Source organism: Leptosomus discolor, chromosome 5, assembly GCF_034619465.1.
Source record: "Leptosomus discolor isolate bLepDis1 chromosome 5, bLepDis1.hap2, whole genome shotgun sequence".
Taxonomy (NCBI): Eukaryota; Metazoa; Chordata; class Aves; order Leptosomiformes; family Leptosomidae; genus Leptosomus; species Leptosomus discolor.
Genome location: NC_141395.1, coordinates 15531361 through 15558791, shown reverse-complemented (window position 1 = coordinate 15558791; position 27431 = coordinate 15531361). Strand labels below are relative to the sequence as shown.

At 38.7% G+C, this 27431-nt stretch overlaps 1 protein-coding gene across 1 annotated transcript in view; it reads right to left on the bottom strand.

Moving 5' to 3' along the window:
- The window catches only part of CNTNAP5 (contactin associated protein family member 5), a 291688-nt gene that overhangs the window by 48928 nt on the left and 215329 nt on the right, over positions 1-27431 (bottom strand). The window contains exon 14 of the mRNA XM_086464950.1: positions 5892-6048. Coding sequence (XP_086321076.1) covers positions 5892-6048 — 157 coding nt within the window. The remainder of the gene's footprint in view (positions 1-5891; positions 6049-27431) is intronic.

The window sequence follows — 27431 nt, the reverse complement described above, 5'->3', positions numbered from 1 at the left end:
TTAATATACGACAGTTTTCAAATAAAAAGTGTTATTTTCTGATAGAAGCAGCTGCACTATGATGTGAACATACATGATTTTGTCTTTTAAACAAAAATAAAACCTTGTTAGATTATTTTTGTATGTGTTCCCAGAGCTATTTTTTACTTATAGTATTTTAATTTAGCAGTTCACATACACTTAAAACCAGATTATATTTGGTTTTCTATGGCTGCTTCTCAGGTTAGCTAAAACCACTACTATGTTTCTCTTAGTGGGCTTCACATGCACTCTGTGACCACTTCCACCAGCCATGCCTTTTGTATCATGCTATGCCCCACATCTCAGTATTGAGAACTACATGTGGGTCCTGCCTGTAGGAGAGTCCTGGGTGGTGATGCTTCTTGGCCAGGAATGACTCAATTTCACAAAAAAAGATTTTATCCCTTTCCTGAAAGGTGTACACACCGAAAATGGTAGAAATAAAAAAAACTTGGGAAGCAGACATTCTGCTTACCTGACTTGGCACTCAATTTGGCACAAATTCAGATGAAATCCTGAATGTTTTTCAGACGGTGGAAAGCACCCTCAATTACCAGATGTTTCTCTGAGCTCTTTGCATAAAGGATAGTATCAATTTGTACTTCCCACAAGCAAAGCCAAAACAAAACAAATCCAATAATGCCCTTTAAAATAAATCACTAAAATATTTTTAGTTATGGGTATTAAATACAGTTGGATGTCATCTATTTATCCATGTCTGAAGATTAATGTCTGTATCTACCCAAAGGACTTCCTCAATGAGCTACGGGCGTGTTACACATCAAACAAATGTATGGGGGGAAGGGGGAAAATGAAAAAAAGAAGAAAAAATGTCGCTGCAAGTGTAGCAATGCTAAAGGTGATAGTGCAGCAACAGCATACTTTAAGATGTAGCACAGGTAGTCTTACCTGTAAATGACAAATAACTATTTTGATGGCAACATTATGAAACTATTTTTCTTCTTCCTGGCTACTAATAAAGCATGATCAAAAAAATCTCACTCTATGGCATCCTAACAGTGTAAACCATCATAAACTGGTAATCTCTAGGTAGCTATTCCCATATTCCTTCTAACAGATGGTAGAGCAGTAGTGCCATTAAATATAATTTCTTCTCATATGATCCCCTATTGGTATGTTTTCTTCTTGTACATTAATGAAAACTCTGGTGGGGTCTGAGCCTCAATAGCTCAGATATTCAGTACAGGTTTTCACGTATGCAGTACATTTGGAGAAAAGAATACTATCACCAGCAGATGTCAATGAAGTGCATAAGGAATGGGCCAGTGAAAGAGGCTTCTATGAGAAAAGTTTTGAGCCCTGTGCAGGACATATCATTAAGAATCCAAACGAATACATGTTAAATGCTATCTTACCCACCAGCTGCATCCAAAAATGCTTTACTGGGTACAATAATGTAGAGTCATGATAAATTAAAAAACAACAGCAGAAGGGAACACACCTAATAGTTGAAGGCAAGATGTAGTAGATACATTTTGCTGAATTAGAGAAGAGGTACAGAGAGAGAGTTTGGTAATGATAGTAATGAACTGATTCCTGATACCTCAGGGGTCTGCTACAGTCAGCTCTCTGCAGGCAACTTTTCTAGTTTGTTGACAAATGCAGTCATGAAGGCAGATATCCAAGACAGCTCTGTACAGGCCAGGTCACCTCCGGCAGGGTTTATTTATGAGCTCACAGGCTCTTCAGAGTTGCCTGCACTGCTTCTGGGGGAACGGATTCAGTGCAGGATAGTGGCTGAGCAAACAAAAACTGTCAAATCTGGGCTCAGCAGCAGCTAGGTTTCTCTGCCCTGCTCTCCTCAGCCCTTCCATTTTTAGCACCCTGGCTCTGGCACAGCTATGCACAAATATAGCTTGTCCAAAGAGGACTTCATTTGTTTCCACGTGGCTTTGCTTCTCCGTGAACAAAGCTGGATGTACTCAATGTATCTCTGGGAGCCAAAGTGGGTCTGACAATAGTAATATCCCCCATCCCTTTCCCATGCACCCTGCCCCTTCTGTTCATGTCCTGTGGTTTCCTTGGAGTACCCCCAAGGCATGGCAAAGAGGTGAATGTATGTTACTTTGGAAATGGGAAGACTCCAAGGCTTAGGTCCCCAGTGAAGAAGGCTGGGGTTAATAAAAGGATACTCCTACAATTTGAATAGTAAGAGTGGAGAACAGAAACAAAAGATGGCCGATGAGCTACTGCTTAGTATCAACACTGTCCATCACACTCTGCTACGATGCCTGAGCTTCCTGTACAAAATGATTTCCAGAGATGCCGCTCCCTCTGTACGAAATAAAAAACTGTAAAGTTCTCCAAATTCACAAGGTTTTCAGGTGAATGCAGTCAGTAAGAAATAGGTTTGGTTTGATGATGAGCTTCAATCCAGCATTTGCATTTGAAGTGAAAAATGGATTCCAGACAGAGAAACCAAAGTAGCAAATGGACTTCAGGACAGTCATGCACTACCATGGCATGAAAGAGGTTCCTCCCATTTAAATGAAAGTTTTGGTGAGCAGCAAGAATTTCATTGCCAAGGCAAGAGAATTTTGCTTGAGATGAAAGACAACCTGCTAGAGGTATTTAAGGATCCAAAGGATCTCTAGAATGGATTCAAGATAATACACCCCTGTCTGCATTTCAGGCATGCATTATTCCTTAGATCAGTTTAACATCTTTCCCCCAATAATGCCTGCATCAATAATACATCTTCTGTTTGAAACAGGGCATATCTTTTGAGAGATAATCACAAATCCATCTCATCTATACATAACTTGTCCCAATGGTTAACTATTCTCAGCATTGAGGAAGGGGAAGAGAGAGAAGGAAAACATTTTCTGAACTAAATTTAGCTTCAGCTTGCAGCCACTAGCTTTCTATGAACGTCCCCGTCCACTAGCAAGAGCTTTCAACAGTCAGGGATTTCTCTTTTTTGGAGGCACGCATAAACTACAGTCAAGTCACATTTAACACCTTTCCAGATCCCTTGCTTGGGTCAGGGTGAACACTTACGTCTCTGCTCCCTTAACAGAGGTCTTGTCCCATTCTCTAGCAAATACCATGAAGAAGCTCCACTATTCTGCAGTGACAGAATTAGCTGTCATCATACTGCAGAGTTTGGAAGTATGGAGAGGAGCTGGATGGGAAAAGATACTTTTCACTAGAATGCTGTAACAAAAAGAAAGGTGAAAAATATAAAAGCCTTCCCCATACAGCATGTAACCAATTATATTCCTCTTCATCTGGCCACCATAACTCCAGGGGGACTAACCTGGTAACAAGTAAGAGCCCAGAGGTAGTAGCTGGCTCAGGTGTCTGCTTAGATCTTATTTGAAAGTCAGCATGCCTAGAAGTGCATATTGTGTGCTGTCAAACACCTGGCTCAGGACTTTTCTCAGGTCTGCTTTGTTTTCCATTTCTTTTGCTGCTCTGAGAAATTAGTATCTTCTTCTGCACCCAAGACTTAGTCTAGGGAAACCAAATCAAAGCAAAATCCTAAGCCCGTCTCCTGTTAAGACGGATGCTCCAGCTATTCTGGGGAGTTCCTACCCCAGAGCTGCAGTGAGCAGCCTGATTTATCTAAAAGGAGCGAAAATGATTTTCTGGTTTTCCACTCTGCAGCACCCATTTTATTTCATGCTAAGGCAAATAAATGCATCTACTGCTGTCTTGCTTCTTCCACTATAATGTATAGCAGGTTAAAGTCACAGTTCAGATCTCAGCAGGTTTCAGATTCAAATGCTCATTATATATCAGGGGGTCAGTGTTCTAGCAGAGAAATACAAAAGCAGTTTTCAAGAGGCATGAAATTTCTTATGTTTAGAAACACTTTGTAAAGGTCAGGATTTTTTTAGCTTATAAAAAGACAACTTGCAATTTAGAATACTACCAAAGTCCAAATTTCAAATGGATTAAAAATCAAAACAAAACACCTGAACCTCCAAAACAACAAACAGTAGGCAGTTTAGCTGAGGAAACTTCTGTGCATATCCTGTTATTATAATGAAATTAGGAGAAACAAGTCGTTCTGTGAGCTGCCAAGCTAATGAAGCATGATTTCCAACATCTCTCTCCCACGAGGGTTTTCCAAAAATCTAATAAAAGTGTACGCTTCCTTAACTTCCTTCTTGTGGGTTTTAATTGGCTTTTTCCCCTCAGCCTGGCATAAATTTTCATAGAATGTGTAATTTCTAATACTTTTGAGATTTCTCCTTCTCTATTAAAGAAGTTTGAAATGTGTCTGCCTGTTCAAAATCATTGGGTGCGGGGGAAAATGGAGACAAACACCCACAGCATAACTCGCTTAGGTCTCATTTCCTTAGGAGACTCGGCTGAAATATTATAACTGCATTTAGGTTTCACCTTGCATTGTTTTGTACAATCTAGTGGTGCACTGTCCTGCAAACTCAGACTACAACCCCAATGGTCTGCCAGCGTAATGCAGCCTGCTCAGCTTGAATAGCACCTCACCAAAAAGTGAAATCTGGATTATGAAAAGAGTCAAGCACCAATAAAAACAGATGCCTTTGTTGCTCACGTGCAAACCTCACCTAAGTGCATCTGATCACCAAACATCAAGGAAAAGACAGATTAACATGCACAGCCAGGCCCTTCTATACTAATCAAATTCATAAACCAACATTTACATAAAGATCTTCCCAAAGAAATCCCCTTACAGCTATGATTTTTGAAAGTGAATAGTGACCCCAGAGATACGAGGGGTCCAAGCAAATAATCACACTGTCTAGAAATCAAGCAACCAAAAAAGCCCAACTCTTTCAGTGACAAGTCATTTCCGAATTACTTTTTTTTCTTTAAAGACCCCTTACCTTTCCTTTCATCTCATACTCTTTTAAGTGAAGGTTTCACAGGGATAATTCAGACACTATTTCAAACATAGTAGCCTATTACAGCAAGACATTTCTTGACACTTCCATTATTTGTCATTTCTGAACTACCTGAGGTTAAAATATCTTTTTTAGAGAAAGGGCAGCAGCTCCTATCAGTGAGTGGTCCAGAAGGGAGAGAGGGTTAAGCAAGGTTTTCACATGTATTTTCACAGTGTTTCAGATTGTACTTTCAACACACTCGTCTGGCATTTCTGTCACCTCCAACACAAGTATGGAATTAATTGGAAAATTCACCAATTAGCTCTCAGCTGCTGTAGAGTCTCTGAAGGTGCAGAGAATGGGAGAAGGCTGTGAGGTGGCCTTCGCAAATTCATGCGGTGTCAGGGCACAACAAAGGTCCAAACCCAAGGAAGGCTTTGAATGCTCATGCTGTAAATCTAAAACTTGCAATGAAGACTGAACCAAAACCTATACAAGCTAAAGGAAGTCTTTCCATTGACTTTAAAAAGCTCAGGACCCAATGTAAAAGAAAGTTAAGGCACACATAGATATACTGTTTCATAAGGGAAAGACAAGTCTTTTTGATAGTACAGATTTCTTGTTCTTTAGCTGTCCGTGCCTGAATTTTGCTGTCTATGCCTGAATTTTCTACTCTGATGTATATCCATGCTCCAATCTCCTATAGCCTTTATTCATGCAATGCTTCAAATAAATCAATGGAAATTTTTAAACAAATAAAATAATTGTATTTGGCATTCAACAACAAAGATTTTTTGAAGACAACCCATCCCAGCAACCTGCTTCAGACAGATACCTTCTCTTTGTTCAAATACGACATTTAAGATGAAATCAGAAGTTCAAATTCTAGTTTGACTTTCATTTATATTTGATCACACTCAAGCCATTCAAGCTTCCTGAGCTGTGAATCAGGAAAAGATTTAAGCCTTCTTGCCCTACTTCCTATTCCCAGCTCTCACACAGACACTACTATACACATGTTAAAATTATTACCATTCTTCTCTATCTGCATCACAGTTGCAAAAATATCTCATATCCAGACAACTTTCTTCCAGTCCACATGCACACTGTTGAATGCCCGGAAGAGATCCTCCCCAGTAAAGATGCTTTTCACTGGCACGGCCAACCCACCAAGCAAATGGCATTCCATCTGGATGAAAGGGAAAAAGGGGGGGGGGAAGAGAAAAGAGAAAAAGAGAAAGCGAACTTGATAAGCAAATTGGATTCTCTGGAGAATGAAAACAAGAATGGAGGCGGACACATCAAATAGTACTGAAAGAAAAGATGCAAACTACAGATGAAGGAACAAACCATAAACTTTGCCCAAATTCCATTTTATGGAATACATGTTGAGAAAACAACAGCTCTATGGTAATTCTGTTTGGTTTGAGGAGCAGATGTTTTCCCCAAATGGCTCATGTGCCAATCACCCTTGAAAACCTCGGTGCATTTCACCTGCAAAGACTTTTGACATGTGAACCCAACACCACTGTCTGCTCCAGCTGTGTCCAGCATTTTTGTGTGATGCTAGAGGGAAGATCTGCTCACTGAAGGAGTCTGAAAACAATTCTCCTGTTGCAACTCACGCTGCACAGCTGTCTTGAACCACACTGTATTGGCCAAGGACCTCTTGCAGAGTCTACCAGTTATGAAGGAGTCTCTAGTTCTTGGATCAGGATTTTTACTTTAAGACACATATAAAGAGCAAAAATCTTCAGAAATAGCTTATGAACTGACCTATTACTATGGGCTTAATATGGTTTCTCTCAAAACTGAAATCAAAATTTGTATTGGTTTCTAAGGCAGCAGGACTAGGGATTTTAATGTGCTCTCCAAGGGTCGAATCTGCAAATGGAAAGGTCCACAAGATATTAAAACATCCTAGATTAAGGATTCAGTTAGGACATAAGTGGGGAAAAAGACTGGGAATTAATTTGTCTCTGTGACATTATTTTCTATCTACAGGAGCTCTAAGATTTATTTATATAAATCAAGATAGTTTTTGTTTAAATTTCATAATCCGTTATACATCAAGCATTAAATATTAATAGTCAGATACAGTAAGCGGATTCAGATATAATGAAATTCATGGATTAACATTTTGCTAAGATTGACTTTGTCTTCTAGCTCAGATAACTTTTTCATTGACTTCTTAATCCTTAAATCAAGAAATCTAATCAGTTACACATACAGGTAGATGGCAAAATTTAGCAAAATTGACATATCAAGACTTTTTGATCAAAGGAGCTTGGAAAAATAAACTACATCGCTAACGCAGAAAAATGTATCAATTTATTCTGCTTTACTAACATTATTAGTAGACAGTATTCCTCATTATACAAAGCAAGAAAGTCTAAAATATGAAATGCAATCAAGGTTAACTGTAGAATGTAAGGGACTAATTAAAATGAGTTTTAGAATCACTTGGCAAAATTAATTCATATTTGTTTTCCTTCTAAGCTTAGACTGCTGAACTGTAAATTCATGAAAAAAGGAAAATAAAAATAGGAAGAGTAACTCCATTCTCATGATACCAACAATTAAGACATGATGAGTTTGACCAATACCCAGTGGCACTCATTAGAAAAAACACAATTCAGGAACATCTAAGGATTCTTCTTACAAAAATGTGCACACTCATTTTAGGTCTCATTATTGTCAGCACATTTATGTTTTCTTTCTTTTCTTTTCAGATTTTTTTTTTGCAGAAGTTGATTTCTGTGATCAGTGAAACAGGTCTATACTGTATTATTGGGAAATTACTTGGTAAAGCATAGAATAGTAATGTTAATTGAATAAAAGGGTGATTCATCTAGGGGTTGAAATAGTATTATGCAGAAGTGCTTAATCTAATTTTAAAAGTGCCCATCCTGAAAAAAATATTTAAATAAAGATAAATCCTTCAGGCTATCAGCAAATAATGGTATTCATTAATCAAATTCAGCCTGTGTTGGATTCTTTTGGCAGAAATCATTATATACCTAAGCACAACAGTGAAATAAGCAATCATTCACAGGAATTAAGAATGAGTAGTTTTCTGATGTCTTTTTCAGATCTATTGTTATTTGTTTTATTGAGCAATACCAAGCAAACACATACACATTCAGATTTATGATATAGACTGGGGAAGTGGTAGAAGCACCACAGTTTAAGTCATTTACAACTAAATTAAATACAGTGCTAAAAAATGGAGCATTCAACGTTATAAGGAACAATCTTAGACCGTCAAGGGAACAGACTATAAAAAAAACAGAGCCTTTTCAAACTTTCTATTTATTAGGCAGTGTTCTGCCACCCTTCACTCAAGATGAGTAAATTTTTATCCCTAACTATCCCTTAGAAATCAATTGTAAGTATTAAGGAAAATTACGCCCTGATTCTTCAAAACTCTTTCTCCACGTGCTTTATTTTTAATACATGAGAAATCACAGAGCTATTCAGCAAAGCTCTTAAATCTAAGCAATTCAGCAATATCCAAAGTGTTTAGGAATTACTGAAACATATATTGTATTTCATACACCTGTAATGCTGAAGTAATGCAATATTTCACTAGCAATGCAAACAATCTATCCCTGAGTTATTTCCAGAAAGTTTACACCCTTATAACTTGGTAGAGCTGGAGGGTGCCTTGCACTGAGGTTGACTTTGGCCATCAGGTATTCATTAAGATTCTTTCTTCTAAGTCTGTAGATTTGTTGCACTATCTTCACTTTCGTAATCACGGTATGATAATTTTTTTTCAAAGTATTATCAATTCTCCACCACCACAAAATGAATTATTTTCCTTTCTGTGGTGAAGCCACAGAGTAAGTCAATGATATTAATGAAGAAGTGAACATGGCCCCATAAACTGATACATAGGTCAGTGGATTTCCACTTTAAAATTTCTAAGCTAACAAATCCATTTAATAAGAACTGCTGCAAATCCTTCATTCTGTGCTTACATTGTACCTAGTAACACATTATTTAGTCAAAAAAGGTAGTCAAAAGCCTACTGCACAAAAGTATTATCTTCCATGCATTTTTGTCTATTTAGAACTGAAAAAAAAAATCTGCTATAATATATTTATTAAGGTTGTCTTTGAACACCATATGATAGCTGTGAAGGAGAATATGTGTGAAAAAAATCGCAAACCGAGCAAAGCAAACGATCCCCAAGTGACTGAATTCATCAGTAAAAGAACAGAGACCAACCAGTTTCTTTCAAGTGATTTCTTCCTGTACTGCTCAAGTTGCCTTTGGAAGGTTTTAATTTTGATAACAAAATCCTCAAAAAAAGGCAAAATTTTCTTATTTCCTGCAGAGGACAGTAACTCTTTCTGTGATTGTGCTGTCTGGAAGCCTCTACAAACAGCTGTGATGTTTACATCACTGTTTTAACCAGAATTTAATATGGTATTGAATAAAATAACTGAGCAGGCAGACAGTATTTTGTATCAAACCAAGTACTGTGACTTGTACACACTGCCAGGCACAGGCTGCAGAAAGTAAGGTTGGCACAGGCCTTCTGAACACAAAGAATAAGGGGTCTCATCTTCAGTCGATCATCTTGTTGTTTCCCTCTACCTGTCTCCACAGGCTGGGTCCTTTGTGGTCTATTGGTCTATTCAACATCTACTGCACGTACGTGTCTGAATAGCCAAGTAAGACTTTGGAAACCTTGGTGTATACAACACTGAAACACATAGCCAAGAACTTATTTCTTCTCCATCCAGTAAGGCACAGAGAGTAAGCTCCTTTCAGATGTCAGTTCTTCAGCGTAGCTCCAGCACCTGCTCTACCAATGAGCTTAGCTAAACTGTTCATTGTTAGTTCTCTGTATGAAATCTGTTTCAGCAGAAGCAAGGCTGGCACAGACTGTACAGTTCACAAGCACAGAGGCTGAGGACTATGAAGAGAACAGACACACAGAGGTTCTTCCAATGATCCTTAGAAGAAGATGCAGATTGAGATCAAATTCACCTGCAATGCGTATCTGACTCTTCTAGTGACAAGAATGGCTGAACATATATTCAGTGACCCTCTACCAGCTTATAAGAAAATGTCTGTCAACTTAAATCTCCCTTATACTTACAGTTCTCTCATTTTCTGTATTAGAAGGTATTGACATTACTAGCAATACAAGTTGTTTTTAAAGGTTTTAGGCTTGCTCATGTTTTAAATGTCAGAGAATTTTTTTAAAAAATATTTGTATAGGCACTCAGAAGCTGGAGAAGGGGGAGAAGGAGCATATTCCAACAGCATTTAGGACTAAATTACTGTCTATATAAATCCCAAGCAACTTCGTGGACTGTTTGCCTTTCTATAGGCAGAAAGCCTTAGCATTGGCTTTTATGTTTATACAGCATGAGTTAAAACAAAGCCATGCATTTTTAACAGTATTATATTTAAAATATTTGTCAAGATTTGTCTTCATCATTTGCCAGGTAGTTCTCATTATATCGCAACAAACAAAAATCTAATGATGGAAATATAACAGGATAAACTGGATCTCTTGTTAAACTCCTGTGCTGTATAAACTTAAAGTCTCACACAGTAATTACATACCTGTAACACAGGTAAGGCTTTTGGATTACCTAAGGGATTTACTCTAGGTGGTCCTGCTCTGACAGGGGGGTTGGACTAGATGAGCTTTCGAGGTCCCTTCCAACCTCTAACATTCTCTGTGTGTGTGTGCGAAACAGGTCAGTTAAAGGTCTTTTCCACCACCACAGCAAGTCAATTTATTTGCATCCATCTGTTGAAATACTGAAAACATATTGCATTGAAACAACATTCGCTTGGCAGTCTTCACGTTCATTTTTTTCTCCAAAATCAAACTGATTTAACAAATACAGTTCTGCTTAACTCTTACATCTATACATCTTACTGATGAAAATGTAGATTAATTTACATCTACGCTGTTTTCTCTTAAAAGGAAAGATTCATGTATCAAGAGATAGTTAAAAATAGGAAAATATTGATTGTAGAATTGCACAAAGCAATCAAAGCCAATTCTCTGCTACTGCACTCAAAAATGTAAAATATGTGTTTGCACTAACCTCTTCAGTGATATCAAAACCTGCAAATGGCTCACCTTATGCGAAAGAAGCAGTTAACAGATTTTTTTATACATACATCTGTATACGTACACTCACACACACATATGAGGCAATTTCAACCTGAATAACTGAATCCAGAGGCCAATCCAGAGTAGAAATTATGATCTCAGCTAAGTCATTTTTAAAAGGCTCTTGAAAAAACGAAGAAAGGTATAAGAGAGTGAGAACAAGGCGAAACTGTTACTCAATATTTTTTATAAGAGTTTACCCAGGTCTTGTTGTTGCATGCTTGATTTTTTTCCATCACAACATTTGTCTAGCTTTTTTATCAGAATTTTAAACATCAAATTGAAGTAAAACCAAATTCTTCCCTTCAGCCTTTTCAATGGGAAAAAAAATGCACTTCTGATAAATCAAAGAAAAAGTGTTTATAATAATCCTGGACAAAATTATGGACAAATTAGAGAAATATTCCATACTTAGTGGACAATACAAATTTAATATATTCTTAGTGGCTGTTTGTTCAGTGAAGACGCTGTGGTGATAATGACTCAGAATCTGTATTGGTTTAAATGACAGCTCACATCGGTGGGAGAATACACTAGTAACACAAAGCAGGGTGAACTCAGGCTGTTCTGCATTAACCAGTATGAGCTACCCATTCTTTGAAGTAGATGCTGAGTTTTAACAATTAAAATGACAAAACAGAGAAAATATCAGCTTTGAACACACAGGAGTTTTGCTGAAGATGGACTGGATATCCTACCCCGCTGAAACAAAAAAAAATTATCCTATTTCCTTTATCTCCTGCGTTCCACCTCAGCTTCACTTCAAACCTGTCCCTTTTGCTTTCAGCTCCTTTTCTCCTTCCTCATTCCCCTCTTCCTTTCTCATTTTCTCCTTTCAGCCTAATTTCTCCAAGTAAATTCAGATAAAGAAGCCCTGCATTGCCTTCCTAGATAGGCCTATGACATTGGTGCATGTCCTGCCACATCCTTACTCTGGAAGACCATCAGTGGCTTGGATTCAATTGGAAGTGAACAATGACCACAGTGGGCTCCAGCATGACCCTGCCTGGGTCAGAGGAGCAGGTCCTGCTCAGCAACTGTCTGAACTTTTCTTCCTGTGTGACAGGTATTATAGCCGGCAAGTATAATGGCAATAAGATGATACCATCATTTTTTGCCTTCACACTGCTTATTCAGCTCCTACATGTTCATTCTCATCCTCTTTCACCAGTACCATCTCACCCGTTTCCACTGGGTCCACCACACCCATGTCCTGTGATGCCTCAATACAGTGCCCAGGACAATGGTTATTTGTTCTTAATCAGTTCTTCTGCATAAGTGTAAAACTAGTTAGTGAGAGTAAATAGTAGCAAATGCTGAATTAATGGACTAATAAACAGAAGATAAACAAGATCATGTCATTCCAGTTCTTGTGAAAATGCCACAGGGTACTGAAGGATCATGTGTGATTAAGACTTGGGGCTCTCTGCAGCAGACTAATGCTCCTCAGTGGCTCTCTAGGGCCTGAGGAAGACAACAGGAGTGACATCCACAGCCACTCTGTATGCAGCTGGTAACAGCCCAGTCTCAACATTCTGTGGAAGTCTTACCCACATTATCTTATAAGCTCATCGGCTGAGGTGGCCTGGTTTTAGATCACCATATACCACACAGACTGGAGGAAAGCATGGAAGAGATGAGTGAATTTGTAAGTCCAGATAGATCATATGCTGTTCTTCAGAACCTTCTTTTTAAAGTGGTTTATGATCGATGTGAAAGAGCTACACGGTAAGGAAAGACTACTGAGCAAATGCACCTTATAACTACTGTAAGGTGAGAGTAGTTTATCACAGCAGGTTTTGTTCTTAAATGCTATTTAAGTTTTCATAGAGGAAAGAAATTCCAGAGCCTAGAAATAACATCGCAGAGGACAGAGGGGAATAGTTGAAGCATCAAATATTATGAGTAGTGCATCAAACCATAAACCAATCATTTCACCGCAAGAAAAATTAGCATTCAACTATTATTCATGGAAACGTTGATGTGAGACAACAACTTTTACAGCACTGTAAAAACTACGTTATGAGCAACCGTCCCAGGAATGACTGCCAGGAAGGAATACTTTGCAGCTCATTCATTCTCTATTATTCTCTAGGGATAAAATATACAAAATCCAGCAACCGGTATAAATGCATCTGATCCCAGTGAAATCAGGGTAGTCATGCTGATTTGCACTCACTGAGCATCAGCCTATTGACAGGAGGACAGAACGGTTGAGGGGACCTCTGGAGACCATCTAGTCCAGTCCCCCACTTCAAGCTGTTCTGGAACAGTCATGAGAACTCCTTAGGCAAACTCTGTGGCTGTCACTAGGACAGGTAAAAGTACTATTTGCAGGTAGGCAGTGACTGAAATAAAGACCCAAAGGATCTATTTTTAAAGGGGACAAAAAAAGGAAGATTAATTATACATTCGATCCATTTCCTCTTGAAAGATCCATTGCAACAGCTCAAGCTCTTCGGATAGGGCATGGATGAAGAGCAACAGAGGGACCCTACCTGCAGCACCTTTGCACCTTGTGCACTCAACGTGGTGCAATGGTGGAGCTGTACAGCAAAGCCCCCAGACTCATGTACTCACACTTGCCTACCAGCTTAAGCCCTTCATCAAGAAAGACCACAGAAAAACAGGCGTACAGCCCCGCCTAATGGTAGTCTGGAAGCCAGGGCACAACTCAGAGCAGATTGCTCAAGTTTATGGACACAAGTCGACTGGAGCAAAGTCGAGCGGAATTAATGCAAGGTTTAATCCAATTCTTGCAGGAACCCATGGAAAGTTTGCTGGATCATGTCCACAGTAAAATGCAATTTGACGGACTAGAAAAAGAAAACAGATAAAAATGAGGACATTTGAGACATTTAATAGGAGACTGGATAAGTTACAGAAAAGCATGCTGTGGAAAGCAATATTTGCTTAGTCCTCTGGAAGAAACTACATACACTAATAACAGTTCTCCACCCCCCGCCACCAGCCCCCTTTATTTTGAAAAGTGTCTGAGTAAAAATGGAATTACCTTACTTAACAGAACTGTTTCCTGTATATGCAGTTTTAACTACCAGCATTAATAATGAGAAAAGTATGCTTATTATTACTTTCTTCCCTCCTGCTCTTGCACCAATACAGTCAGTCGTGACTGAAATGTACTATCTTCGGATTTGACAATCCTCCACAAAAAACAGATTGATTTTGTTCCCATTGTATTTGCTATGGTAGCCTGCAGGAATAATAAAAACTAGATTTGAGTATAGAGAATCTTTATTAGCAGTATTGATTCATGAAGCAATGAGAACACACCTTGTCTTTCAGCTCCCAGGTTAATACAGCATGGCTGACAGTTAGAAAATAACATCCATTTACACAGAGTGAATCTGATCAGAAAGTCATTGGGACAGTGTCATTTCCATCGAGTGCCTTTTTGAAGTGTAACCACTAACTGGTTTCTCTAAGTGTGTGATAATAAGTACTGAATTTCAAGGCATAGATTGATCTTAAAGAAATCAGAAAATATCATCAGTAAATATGCTGAATTTCTGAATTGGAATAGAAAAACAATCTTAATAGAACATAAATTAGAAGAGGTAATAACATACTGTTAATCACTTTGAAGCTGCAATCCTTAATTAAATAAATGAGGTGATTTTCCTAAAACTGATAACACTCACAGATATTATGGAATGGTACTTCTGTTTTGGAAAGAATCTTTTGGAAAATGAGATATGACTATCTCAAGTTCCCTGTAAAATTAACTGGGCAAATGAGCATCTTCAGTAAGAGGGAAATCCAATATCATTCCCCATGCAGCTTTATATAAAAAGCCAGAGGTTTGTGAGGATTTTTTGTTTTGTTTAGGTTCGGTTTTTAAAGGCAAAAAAGCAGTATATTTAAATTTATGCTGAACAGTTGAAAGAGTCCCTGTGCAGACCACGCAATACATTTACTGTACTCTAAAAGATAAGCATTGTAAACAACCAAAAATTGAAACCAACACTCAGAAAAGTTTAAAGAATAATCCAGGCACATTTCTGAGTCTTATACTAATTATAAGCAAGCAAGGCAGCTTGGATAAGCAGAGTAAAACCCATGCTCTTAGCCTCTCCTCCTACTCTTCTGTCACATCTCTACTGAACTGAAATCTCACAGGGCCAGTTGAACTGGATTGTTTTATTTTTTGCTCCAACACGTGTTAGTTGGCAAAAGACAACACTCAGTTGTACTTACTATGACCATAACAGCACCCATCTGGACATCCAGTGCAGCAGTGGAGAAAATCTAGTTTTAAGCACTCTATTAAAAAAAAAACAAAAAACCAAAAAAAAACCCACAAAAAACCCCCACCAAAACGAACTCATCAAACTGCATCCCAGTATCTCCAAGAGGCTACAAGCATTACTGCAACTCATTAAACTTCTTTATGGTCCGATGTGTTACAACACATTACAGAGCAATGGTAAATAAATAACTGCTGATTTGACACTGCTTTCAACTGCTGAGCAATTCTGCTTTCCTCAATATTAGAATTAACGTCAGCAGTTAATGCCTTAAGTGGTGGAATTAGAAACTCGACTACAATAAACAAATGCAGTCAAGTTTCAACTTAAGGATATACCCAAACTGCAGTACGGCACTGGTTCAGCTGTCCCCGTCTCAGGCTGCAATTACAGTTCTGTTGGTCAGAGCAGCAGGGGCATCATTTGTCATCCTAAGGAAGGCTGGAGTGCTGTGAAATTGGGCACTTTGGAAAAATGCAGCTGTAGCAGAACATATGTATAGGCAAGACCATGAAATGAACTGGCTCCAAGCCAGCATGTAAGGAGAAAAACGAGAATATAAATGAAAAAATTCATAGAATACTGTACTCAGAAGATGCTCCTATTGATATATCCTGACCAGCTTTAAAGGTCAGGATGACAACAATCTGTCTTCTCTGTGGAACACCATAATCAATTTACAGCTCTTTTTTCTTCACCCCGTTAGAAATGAGTTTACATCTTTCAAATAGATCCTATTTAGTTTTTGCTGTTTAATTGGTCTCAGGCTCCTGTATATCCCTCTGTACAACTGCAGCAAACAGAAGGATATATGCATGGCTGTGTACATGCACTCATGCACAGACCATAGTGGATAGAATATGAACTGTTCAGCTATGCCCTGTAGCTCTACTGTCACTAACAGAGATTATTATTCAGCTCAAGACACAGTTTTCTGCTCCTGGAACAGAAGGAAGAAGTCAGTTGTAGCTTTACCACTACAGTGAATGGGCAGAGGCTGCAGAAGAACAACCATGCAACCACGAGAAGCCACCAGTCCTTCCTTTTTCCACACACTAAACAGAACCGTGTGGATTCACAGACTCCTTCCCCCACCACGCGTGCAGACACACACACACTGCAGAGTGGGGCTGGGCACTTCAGCGGCTCTATGAAAGGTATTGGCATACACCCAGCACCAAAGGGTCAGCCACAAAGCTTGACAGTTTTCAGAGAGAGCACCTCCTGCCCTCTGGCAAGATCAGGGCATTTTATCCCAATCCAGCAGAAGATGACCTGGCCTCATTCACTGATAAGAAATCAGCAGTACTGGAGCACAGCTCTTGACTTTTGAGAGGACTCCAGCCACAACATCATTTGTGAGGATCGCATAGGTTGCAATAAGCATATCAAATACCTTTTTTTTCATTTTCTTTCTTCTAATGGACTATACAGTCAACAAAGTTACAGTCCTTATTTTCAGAGTAATTATGTGCTCATAATCTTGTGTTCATTTCATGTAATTTTCCGCACTTAACTGAGATGGCCTCATCTATGTGCCTTCTGTATTTAATGGCAAGAGAAAGAACCACCACCGGTGCCATCCAGTCAACCTACAAGCTTCATGAAGTAAGAATCAAGATCTTCATGCACAATGTAACTTTCTACCATAGGACTTTCATCACTGTTGATGCAAGTCAAACCTTTCTTGCGGGCTGCATCAAGGCTGTGAATCAAAATCCCATAAGATCATCAAATACATCACCATCTTTCCTTCCAACAGTAAGGCTCCTTACCTGGATGTACCATTCTCAAGACAAGTATAACCTACTACAAATGCTGTCTATTACTGGTTTGGAGAGATGTAGGCATCTCCCTCATGTAGTGATGCTTGGGTGGAAACAATACAACTGAGGCAGCTAGGTCTCTCTCTGACTGGTGTAGGGTTTTGGCATTAATATAAGTTGTTAGAGTTCTCCAACACCTATGCAAAAACTAACTGGGCTCAATCACTTCCATTAACTGTCCACATCATTTGCCTACTTTCTTTTCAAGCCCCACGGGGCCAGGGATCAGAGGAAATGAAGTCACGGGCAAGATCAGACCCAAGACTCGTAATTCAGAGCCAGTCCCAGGTCGGATAAAATGGAAATCCATGAGGGGCAAACTACTTTTAAAAATTTGAGAGCCCCTCCCTCCAGGTTCTTCTCTTTACACATTAGCCTGCATGAATATGTGCACCTCCATAATGGAAGCTTTTCCACTCAGATTTACCTGAAGGAATTAATAATGTAAGTTACACATTTATGGCTGTAACACACTCCTAAGGATTATGCTTTTTTTCACATATGAAGAGCAGAACAAATGCAAAGGCAAACATTACCCTGATGTATGCTTCATTATAGAACAGACTGAAGAAACAATCAGCAATATGCAACCTCTTGTAAAGTGACAACTTTCCCCCCTCCCCTCATCTCAGTATTGCTTTTTTTCTCCCCTCACCCTCAGACAAATGGCATTAGGCAGTGTCGACGCTGTGCTGTATATTTTCTTCCACTCACATGCAACTGGTCAAGATATGGTGCAGATGCCCAGAGATTCAGGTAAGATGCAGCTGTATTATGCTGTAAAAAACCTGATGTGCATAAAAGAAGCAACCCCCAAATACAGAAAGAAACGTATTGGTCTGAATTTGGCTTTCTTTTCTCTTCCACATTGTGAGTAAAGGTTTTAACTGTACAGCTTTACTTTTAAATAAAATACATAAATGACTTCCAAACAGCTGGCCTACTTAACACTACTATGTAAACATCTGTTCACATTCATGCATGCAAATAAGTACATCAGCTAGCAAGTCTCTTAGGCTCAGATTAGTCTTTATCAAGTCCTCCCAGAAACCACTGGGGTGGAGGCCAATGACTGTGTGAAGGGAGAGGAAAGGGAATTATAAAGCTTATTTTGGAGAATTGATCCTTGGAGAAAAGATGGATGGTGGAGAATACCAAAAAATTCAACTCCCATGCTTTCTATTTTTCAGTATGTTTACTTTAATGAAAGTTTTCTTTCCTGTCTCTTTGTGGTGGTTTCCTACTTCATCACATAGTTTAGCAGCCCATTATATAAATGGACACTCTGTCAAATTTTTGTTCCCCTTTATTCAAACCAACTTTTGAAGGTACGAGGGATCCAAAGCCTGCTCCTGCTGAACTAAATGGGATTCTTGACATTGACGTGAATGGAAACAGGACTAGGCCAGCTATACGCCTCATTAGATACACGATTCTATAGCACCCTCGAAAATTCTGCTGAATGCTCCCTTTCAAGCAAATAAAGCAGGTAAACTCAAAGGCCATGAAATGTCACTATTACATTTCAATACTTAAACTGAGGTACCTGATAAATTAGCCATCTTCTTGCCAGGCATCTTAGAAAACTGCAGCCCCGGAGGGATTTCCCCTGGCCATTACCACTTATTGCAAAGTCAAAGAGAGAAAGTTAAGGTTATTGTTTTGCCTGTGGAATCAAAATATGCTGAGAGAGCATGTTATTCCCCAGACTTACAGGTTTATTGTATTTCTAATTCACACCTAAGGTCACCATATGTCAAGTGAGTATGCTTTCTGCTACCATGGCTACCGTCATAATTTTAACTCTAATGTTAAATAGTCCTAGACTGGAACAATACTGTCTTAGCAACAGTGTAATCTAGTGTTTACAGCCGAAGACCGGTCTTCTGATTAAAGACGGAAAATTAAACGTTCTGGTTCCACCTTTGGGTTTGTCAAACTCTCCAATTAGTCAATCACTCTGGACCTTCACTTTCACACCAGAAAAACAAAGAACGAAAAGCCCTGAATAAACAAAATAAACAAAGCTAGTACAGCAACAACTGTGTCTTCTCTATTAGTTAATAAATTAATCAATCTTTGATCAAATTTCATTCAGCATTTAAAACTACAGGATTAGGTTTGAAATCAGTTTCTTGTGGCCTGATACGATTATGCCATGATGACGATGATTCCCTCTGCCTAGTGCGTTCATGTGAGTTTGACCACACCATTGTCATTTCTTGTCATTTAAATAGTCTTATAGTTAAGCAGCCATAATTGTCCTTTGGGTGTTATCTTAAATACATTAAAAAAGAAATTGAATGCTTTCATCACGTTATAGCTGGGACACTTTTTCAAAGCTAATTTCTATGTCTGTGAATTATTCATAATACACTTCAAACAGGCTCTTCTGGATAAGGTAATTGACCTTGTCTGCGTGAAGCACCTACTACCTTGCCTTGGGATAATTAAATCTACGATGTGGTCCATTATTTAAAGATAATGTCTTTTCATTAGGTTAGGCAATATATTATCACTCAACTAGTCATCTAATTCTGCATTTAGTGCATGCAAGTTTTCTCTATTTTGTCATGGGTTACACTCATCATAGCAATATCTCACATTAAGTAGTATGGTATAACAGTAAGACAGCATTCTCTTGATAAAAGGAAGCAGGACTTTGAGGACTAACATTTCAAGATTTACCTCTGTATTTGCAATGTCAGTTGGTTGTGCCTGTTTTTTCTGTGGGTGAAAGCAATAAAGTGTGTCTATTCATTAAAAACTAGTGTCAGGTCGAAACTCAGGTACAACTAATGTACCAGGTGGCAGTAGCTGTACAGATTCACACACTGTTCAGTGGAAACATTTATGTGTTGTTGAAAGGTATGATAAAACACATGTATTGAATTCCATGATCTAAACTAGCTCAGGTATTTCCACAGAGTTTTATTTTGCTGTGTAGAGAAACCTGTGGTTGGCTTGCCATCCAAGGATGCAATTTGCAATGCTGGCTGTTGCCCAGACTAGCTCTGAACCATTTCAGCCTTCCCTATAACAGATTACTAAGACTGAATTCCCCACTACATATTCCCTCAAAAGAAGTTGCTCAGTGAAGACCAAAGTAACTGATTTTTTTTTTTTTTTGCATATGCATGGGGTGAAAACGTCTGAGGGAGAAAGCTAAACAGTTGAGCACCCAACTCTCTCCTGTGCTCCAACTACTTTGCACCACTTTAGCAGAATAAAGCAGCTCTTATTCTATTTTAGGCAGTCATCACTGACAAAGTCCTCCTGCATGGGTAAACTCTTGAGTGGCACAGTGATCTGAAGGAGCTCCTGCATCAACTCCTTTCCTGGCTCTGAAAAATGGCCAGAGAAAGTATTCTAATTTATATTGCACCACTCCAGTAACCAGGCTTAAAGATGCTTCTCAACCCCCCTCTACTTCAGCTGTGCAGGGTATACCTGTCTATTCTATGATAGGAACATAGTATTGGTTTTTCAATCTATCGGTGCTGAAGTGTTCAGACTCTGATTGCAAATACTGCATTAACAAGCTACGGATGAACTTGTTGGCTTCTCTACACATCTCATTTTTTACAATGTTTCTATGTTTCATAGTTTGTTTTACACTAAAGTGGAATTTAATAAGAGATGCAATAACTAAGGAGTTAATCCACCATCTTACTTGCCTAAATCAGTATAAATATACTGAATCCAATGGAACTGTTCCTGCATATCTTTGAGCTTTGTATTTTTTTGGTTGAATCATTTGATATTGTAGCTTCTCTCAAGCTGTCCCTTAATAGAATGATATGATTATGTTAGTTATGCAAAGCTTTTTAATCATGTTAAACAAACACAGTTCAGCCTATGAATTGTTTATCTTGATTAGATATTGTTTGAGTGTTCACTTAAAATTATGAAGGATCATTTTAGAGCAGAAATAAAGACAAGGGCATCAAAAAGACTTCAAGGTGTTAGAGTGAACATTTACTCCAAAGACTTTTGGCTGAATTCCTACTTGCATGAATATTCAGGAACAATCTGTTCATGCCTCAGGAACATTTCTGCAACTCAAAAATCTCAGTATTGTGGTCCAGAATAATATAAAAAAAGGTTTATGAAAATTATTAAAGCAAAATTGAAACGAAATTCCAGTAGGATAGGAAAGAAATAGCTGCCATTTATCATTTTCCATCAGCTAAAACAAACTAGCCAAGGAAATCATTGTTCTAAGCAAGATTACCTGCAACTGTCCTATCTGCTAAATCATATTTCACAACGGTTGACTGCCTTCCATTGTGTAACCACAGTTGTGTACTATACATTGATAGCTCCTGTCACTATAATACGATTATGTTTACCCATTAGTTTCTGCTTTTGTGCCACAACCCAGCAACTACAATATTACAATGGTTCTAACGGTCTGTTTCACTTTGCTCATTTACCTATTAATTCTGGCAATGGCATATTTCATGGAACATAAATTTCATCCTCTGAAAACATGACAACCTGTAGTACAATATGGTCAGACAGATTCTGGAGCTTTGTACACAAGTAAAATGAATTGTCCAGGGTGGCATTTTGGAAAGAACATTCCTCCCTCCGGAGGCATCGGTTGTATCTAAGGTGATTACTTCAGCAGTAATAGGATGTAATTATTCACTCAATAAAATTCTGCCTTTATTAAGTAGGTACTTCTAATGTTCTGCAGATTGACTGGTGGCCCTAGCATGTCTCAGAGAGGCAGTAAACAAAATGCAACACAATCTCTTTGTCTGAATCCAGAACACAAGTGGGCACTGGGAAAGAAGTGACCTAGAAAGCTGACACTGCTTTGAATGTGGAGACTTTGGGAAACAGGACCCCAAAACAGAATCTGAAAAATGCTCATTGCCAGGAGGACCTTCCCCAGTTCAGTGACAGATATTAAAATGGCAAAACAAATGGACCAAACGGACTTTCATAACCAGAGAAAAAGCCAAAAGGAGCTGAAACAGAACTTACTTCAGGACAAAACAACTCCTCCTAGAATCCTATCCTCTGTTGCTATGTTAGCTTTCAGTCACGAAGATCTCTCTCCGATGAACAGCCCCTAAACATCTACCACAAACCAGAACGGTTTCATCTGGGTAAAATCAGAGAGCTTGAAATCACAGTGACAATGGGAGGTAAACAAATACTAATGTACAGCAAGCCTTTAGCTCAATGGGGAAAAGAGTAACCAACACTAACTTGTCTTGCACTAGGCCTGACAGTGATCCATCTATCCTGAGTTGATAATCACAGTCAACGTTCACTACTCTCTTCCTCCTAACCTCTCTGCACATATCTACATTACTATGCAAACACATACCTTCCCAAAAGGAAAGCACTCTATCTGTATCAATAGATAATTTTATGGACTGTACTGACCATTTGAACCAGCAGCTAAAAGAAAAGTTAGCATTTTAAAAAAAAACATATCATGCAATTGACATTACTTTTTCTTCAGAGCCACTTCAGATGTCTGTTCATTTCTCAAAACAACCCATCATAGGCTTGGACTCCTCAGTAAAACAAACCTGTCAGACCTGAGTTAGGTTCAGTAATAGAAAATTCAGAAAAAGAACAGCCAAGAATCATTACCATCTTTTCTTTCCTACCAACAAGTGCTGCTACAAATGTTTTGATCGCATTGAATTAGAAAATCTGAACAAAAAGAAGAACAGAAAATGGCTACTGATTGTAGAGTAAGCTTCTGGGAGCACTTTTCATGCACTATTAATGTTGATATATTTGAATCACTAAATGTTGTAAATTAGACATGTCATTTTAAGCTTTTTTGGAAAACCAAAGATATAGGGAAAGAGGGACATGGAACTAAGCGTCCTGGATAAAGAAACAGGCATCACATGAAGCAGACAGCCACTGAATCTAGCACAGCAGCATGTGTCCAAAGATCTAGGAAAGACTAATGAATACTGATGAAGTTCAGTTGAGTTAAGGATGCACATTCGGTTTACGTTTTTGTTCCTATGTTGAGGAGGAGACAGACATTTGTGTATCTGGCATGGCGAGAAAAAACGTGCATCTGCATCTCATTTTAGCCCAAATTAAGACTTCCTTCCAGCACTAGGACACTTGGAGTCAGCAGAAACTATATAGTACTCTCTAAACCCTATTGAGTCTAGTGGGCTTTAGACAGTAATCTCAACCTGATGTTCTAGAAAAATGAGACATATTGGAACACGCTACGTGAATGTTTATGCACACGTGTTGGTTGTTCAAGTAACTTATGAACCCACTGGCCAACTTCAAGCACATGTGACAGAAACATGTTCCTACAGGTTTCAGGTACTGCCTAAGCAGAAAACAGAGAGATCCTCCTCATACCCAGCCTAAGAAAAGATTGCATTTTTGATCCCCAGTAGATATCAGACAATCCATACAGAAGCTCAACACTAAAGCACAAAACCGTAGGGGAAAAAAGCATCATTTATTACTCCACCATCAATTGAAGTATTGTTTTAGCAAAAGAAAAAAAAACAAAGAAACAATGTGCTAAACTGCAAAAAATCAGCAGCACAGATAAAATAACCAAAACTGTATAGTTGGGAGAGATGCTATTCACTAGGCAGAAACACGAGAACATACAAAGTTTAATCTGCTTGATCAGTTCCTGTTTGGAAAGCAAGTTGAAAGTATCACCTTCGATTGTGTATCTCTCTGCCTGGAAGAACCTGGGCATCTACCTTGGGCTGAACACATAACCTTAAGACAGATACAGTAAGACTATATAGATCCCATCCTAGAAATGCAGGCCCACTTCCAACAGCTTTAACGGGGGTCATTTCCAAAAACAAGGGCACTGTTTTTTAAGTACACAGAATCCCTTCTAGCCCTTTACAAAGGAATACAACATCCTTATTGTATGGTTACACCAGATACTAGAGTAACACGTTACTAGTAACTATTACTAGAGTAACAAGTATGACCAGGCAACAGATAGAATAGTTGTAATGGTCTCTGTGGGTAAGAACAGCTATCTATCACCAGTGGGATGAATTCTAGCATTGAGTCGGCAGTACTGGACACAGACTCTGAAGACCAGATTATGAATCCCTGCATGCTGCATCTGTCTGTGTTGAGACCCATACCTAGATTCAAGCCACCATGGCTAAGCTAACACTTTCTCAATGCATTGCACTCATTGTCAGGTGATGTTATTTTTCCTCAAAACATCTATGAGCAAGACAGACAGGGCTGTCCACATGGCATTCGAGTGTCTAATAAAGAAAGCAGTCTTGGGATTCTCTAGAAAAAACAAATGTACCTCTAATGGATGACAAGTTCATTCTTTGACTAGCAGCACAAAGGAAAGGCACAAGAGGTACCTATATAAATCTCAGACTTGGAGTGCAAGACTTCAGAGGTGTTCACCTGTGAAGAAACACTCTTCTTATGGTTCTTTTTTGTGTCTGCACAAACTTGGCCATTGGTTTTAGGGTGGTACTTTCAAATAGATCTAATGGTCCATACCCGTTTCAGGTGAAATTGTCATCAGTAGCACTCTGATGCCTCAATTTTCTTCTCTGCTAAACAAGCCTAGAAAACTACCTTTAGAGGAGGACTGCATAGTTTAATTAGTTAACCTTTCTAAATACTAATGTTAAAAAAAAAAAAAAAAAAAAAAAAAAAAAGAAGAATGTTTTCTTATGGGACTTTTGAATTCTGCTCTGGAGAGCAAAGGAAGAAGGCTCTTGTTTTGAGTCCTGAACAGCTCAGGCAAGGAACACACCCCTTGGCTAAACACAATCCCCATTAAATGTCTGAGCCTTCATCTGACCAAAGGGGCTTGAAATAAATTCAGGCTCAGAAACTTTTTAATTTTTGTTCTCAATCTTTCTGGCCCAGCAGATATGAAAAAAGCTTCTGTAAAGAAAGTTTTAAACGGGTTGTTTTCTCTTAGGTCACCACATCCTTCTAGCTACTTGTCAAGTCTCAGTCAGATCTGATCCTCCCCAAATCAATCTGGTTTGGGGGGAGGTAAATAATTCTCAATTGCTTTTAGATGCTTCTTGGGAGGGGAAGCAGTACACAACTTTTTTTCCCCAGAGAATTGGAGACATTTTCTCCAAGCACGATTGCTTACCCTCTGTATTTTGGTGATTTGTTGTTTTGTTTTGTTTTGGTTTGTTTGTTTTTTACAAAAGAGAGTAACAGGCACTTAGAAGAGATACTTTTATGCTCCCCTCAACATCAGATGGTTCACATCAGCAAAACATTGAACTAAATACTCTTTAGGGAAGGCTCTTGTTCTGTTGCTGTTTGAACACCAAGCACAAAGTAATCTGAAAATACAGCCTTCAGCTGATCATCATTGTTTCTCTTCCCCTGTCTCTGACTTCACACTTCTAAAAATAGAAAATACATTTCCCATAAGCCATGTTCACACTGTAAAGGGGTTAAAATTCTGGACTTAAAATTTACAAGCAATGAATCTGAGTCTAACCCAATCTGTACAGAGTAAAAACTTGACCCATTTTTCCATAAGCTTACATTTTCTTTCCTCCTAATTACACTATGTAATTAAATTATGTCATTGTTCATTTTGTGTATAGCCTCCTAACACCTCTGTCTTTCTGGATAGGTTAGACCAATTAAAGCGAAATCAAAGCATATGGGCTCTGTCCCATTCACTTGATCCATCCCACCTGATTTTCAGCAAATGCCTTGTTTGCACAAACTTTTTTCCCCAGATCTAAAACAGGAGTCAAATGAACCCAAAATACACATAAAATTGAGAGATTACAGCCTCAAATATTTTGCTATCCTCAAAGATAGCGTGAATAGAAATGTAAATTACTATTGCTTCACTCATATGGCATCTTGGTAGAAGAGGTCAGCTGAGAACTCTTCCACCACTATGATTTACATCTTCTATTCTCCAGAATCAGAATACATCACTCTCTGCACTGGATCAAATTTGATAGAGAAATTAGTTTAATGTCAATAAGACAGTTTGAGTCTAATGGAGCCCAAGATTCTCAAAGTAGGACAGCCAAATGAAGCAGACAAATGGAAGTGTGATGAGAACACACTCCCTGCTGTGGCTTTAATGAGGGTGAAGGCACACTTTTCTGCTCAGGCAGCAGTACTGCTTCCTTTCCTGAATGGTGGACAGGTTGCTGTCATAGATAATGACCCATTAATATAACAAGCTATGGATTAGCTGTTTGCTTCTAATTGCCATTATTTATTTATTGTTAACAATACGCTGAGTCCTGCAAATGAAAAAAGGCTATCGCTGCTCGTGATTAAGGGAATGCTGGCTGGGACAGCCTGAAAAAATTGCATAATTATTTCCTTCATCAAATTGTGTGTATGAATAGCTTACATGATTGGGTCTCTCAAGTCCGAGGTATCATTAGGACAAGTTTGGTTCTGGCACACTCGTGTGTCTCCTAAAACTATCTATTTCCAAACTCTTACTTGGACTTCAGAGTTCCCTGAACTCAAGGTTTCTTCATTACTGAGCTGTAAGCACAAACCAGAGGTTCTTTTGGAACAAAAGTCCCAACTTAATGGATTACAGAGGTTAAGCAAACATCTTGAAGCATCAGTTCATAGCACTGACTGCCTTACAGCATCACCAATAACAGTTCACACAATGACTTCCAGATTCCAGGCTCAAAATCTATTGTCTAGGATTACATTTCATTTACCTGTCCTATGTGTCTTCATTAATACCTCAGTACAAGCTTCCTGTATATTGGAAGAGGTACTTTCCACGTCAGTAAAACACAGTAGATCTATTCAGTTTGGACTGACAAATTTGTTTTCCAGGTAAACTGCAAAATGTCTCTTAAAAAAAAAAAATAATAGAAGTGTAATTCCAGAATTGCTCCTTAGACTTAAAAACTACAAACAAACAACATTAAAGGGAGGAAAAATAAAACCCACAACAAAAAAACAACAGAAGTATCCAGTGACTGCAGAAGTATAAAGGACATATTCCACAGAAGCAAACAGGAGTTACCTATACAAGCTCTTTCCTCACTACTCTACCAAGTCCCCACTTCAGGAAATGTTTTTAAATTCACTTGACATATTGTGTCCAAAAAAACCCATAGATAATGGTGCTCCAGTGTTCACTGGAGTAGTCCCAGGAGACTCATGCCCTTTTGGTGTCACTGCAGAAGTATGCCACGTAGCATTAAGCCTATCCTCTCCTGCAGCAGGGTTCAAGGAGTGAGCATGCTTTCCTCCCACTGGGTTAGAAGCCACCCAGTGCATGACTGAGCAAGGAATTCTTCCCATGTCTTTCCCATTGCTTGGCCTCTTGGCTGCACTGCAATTT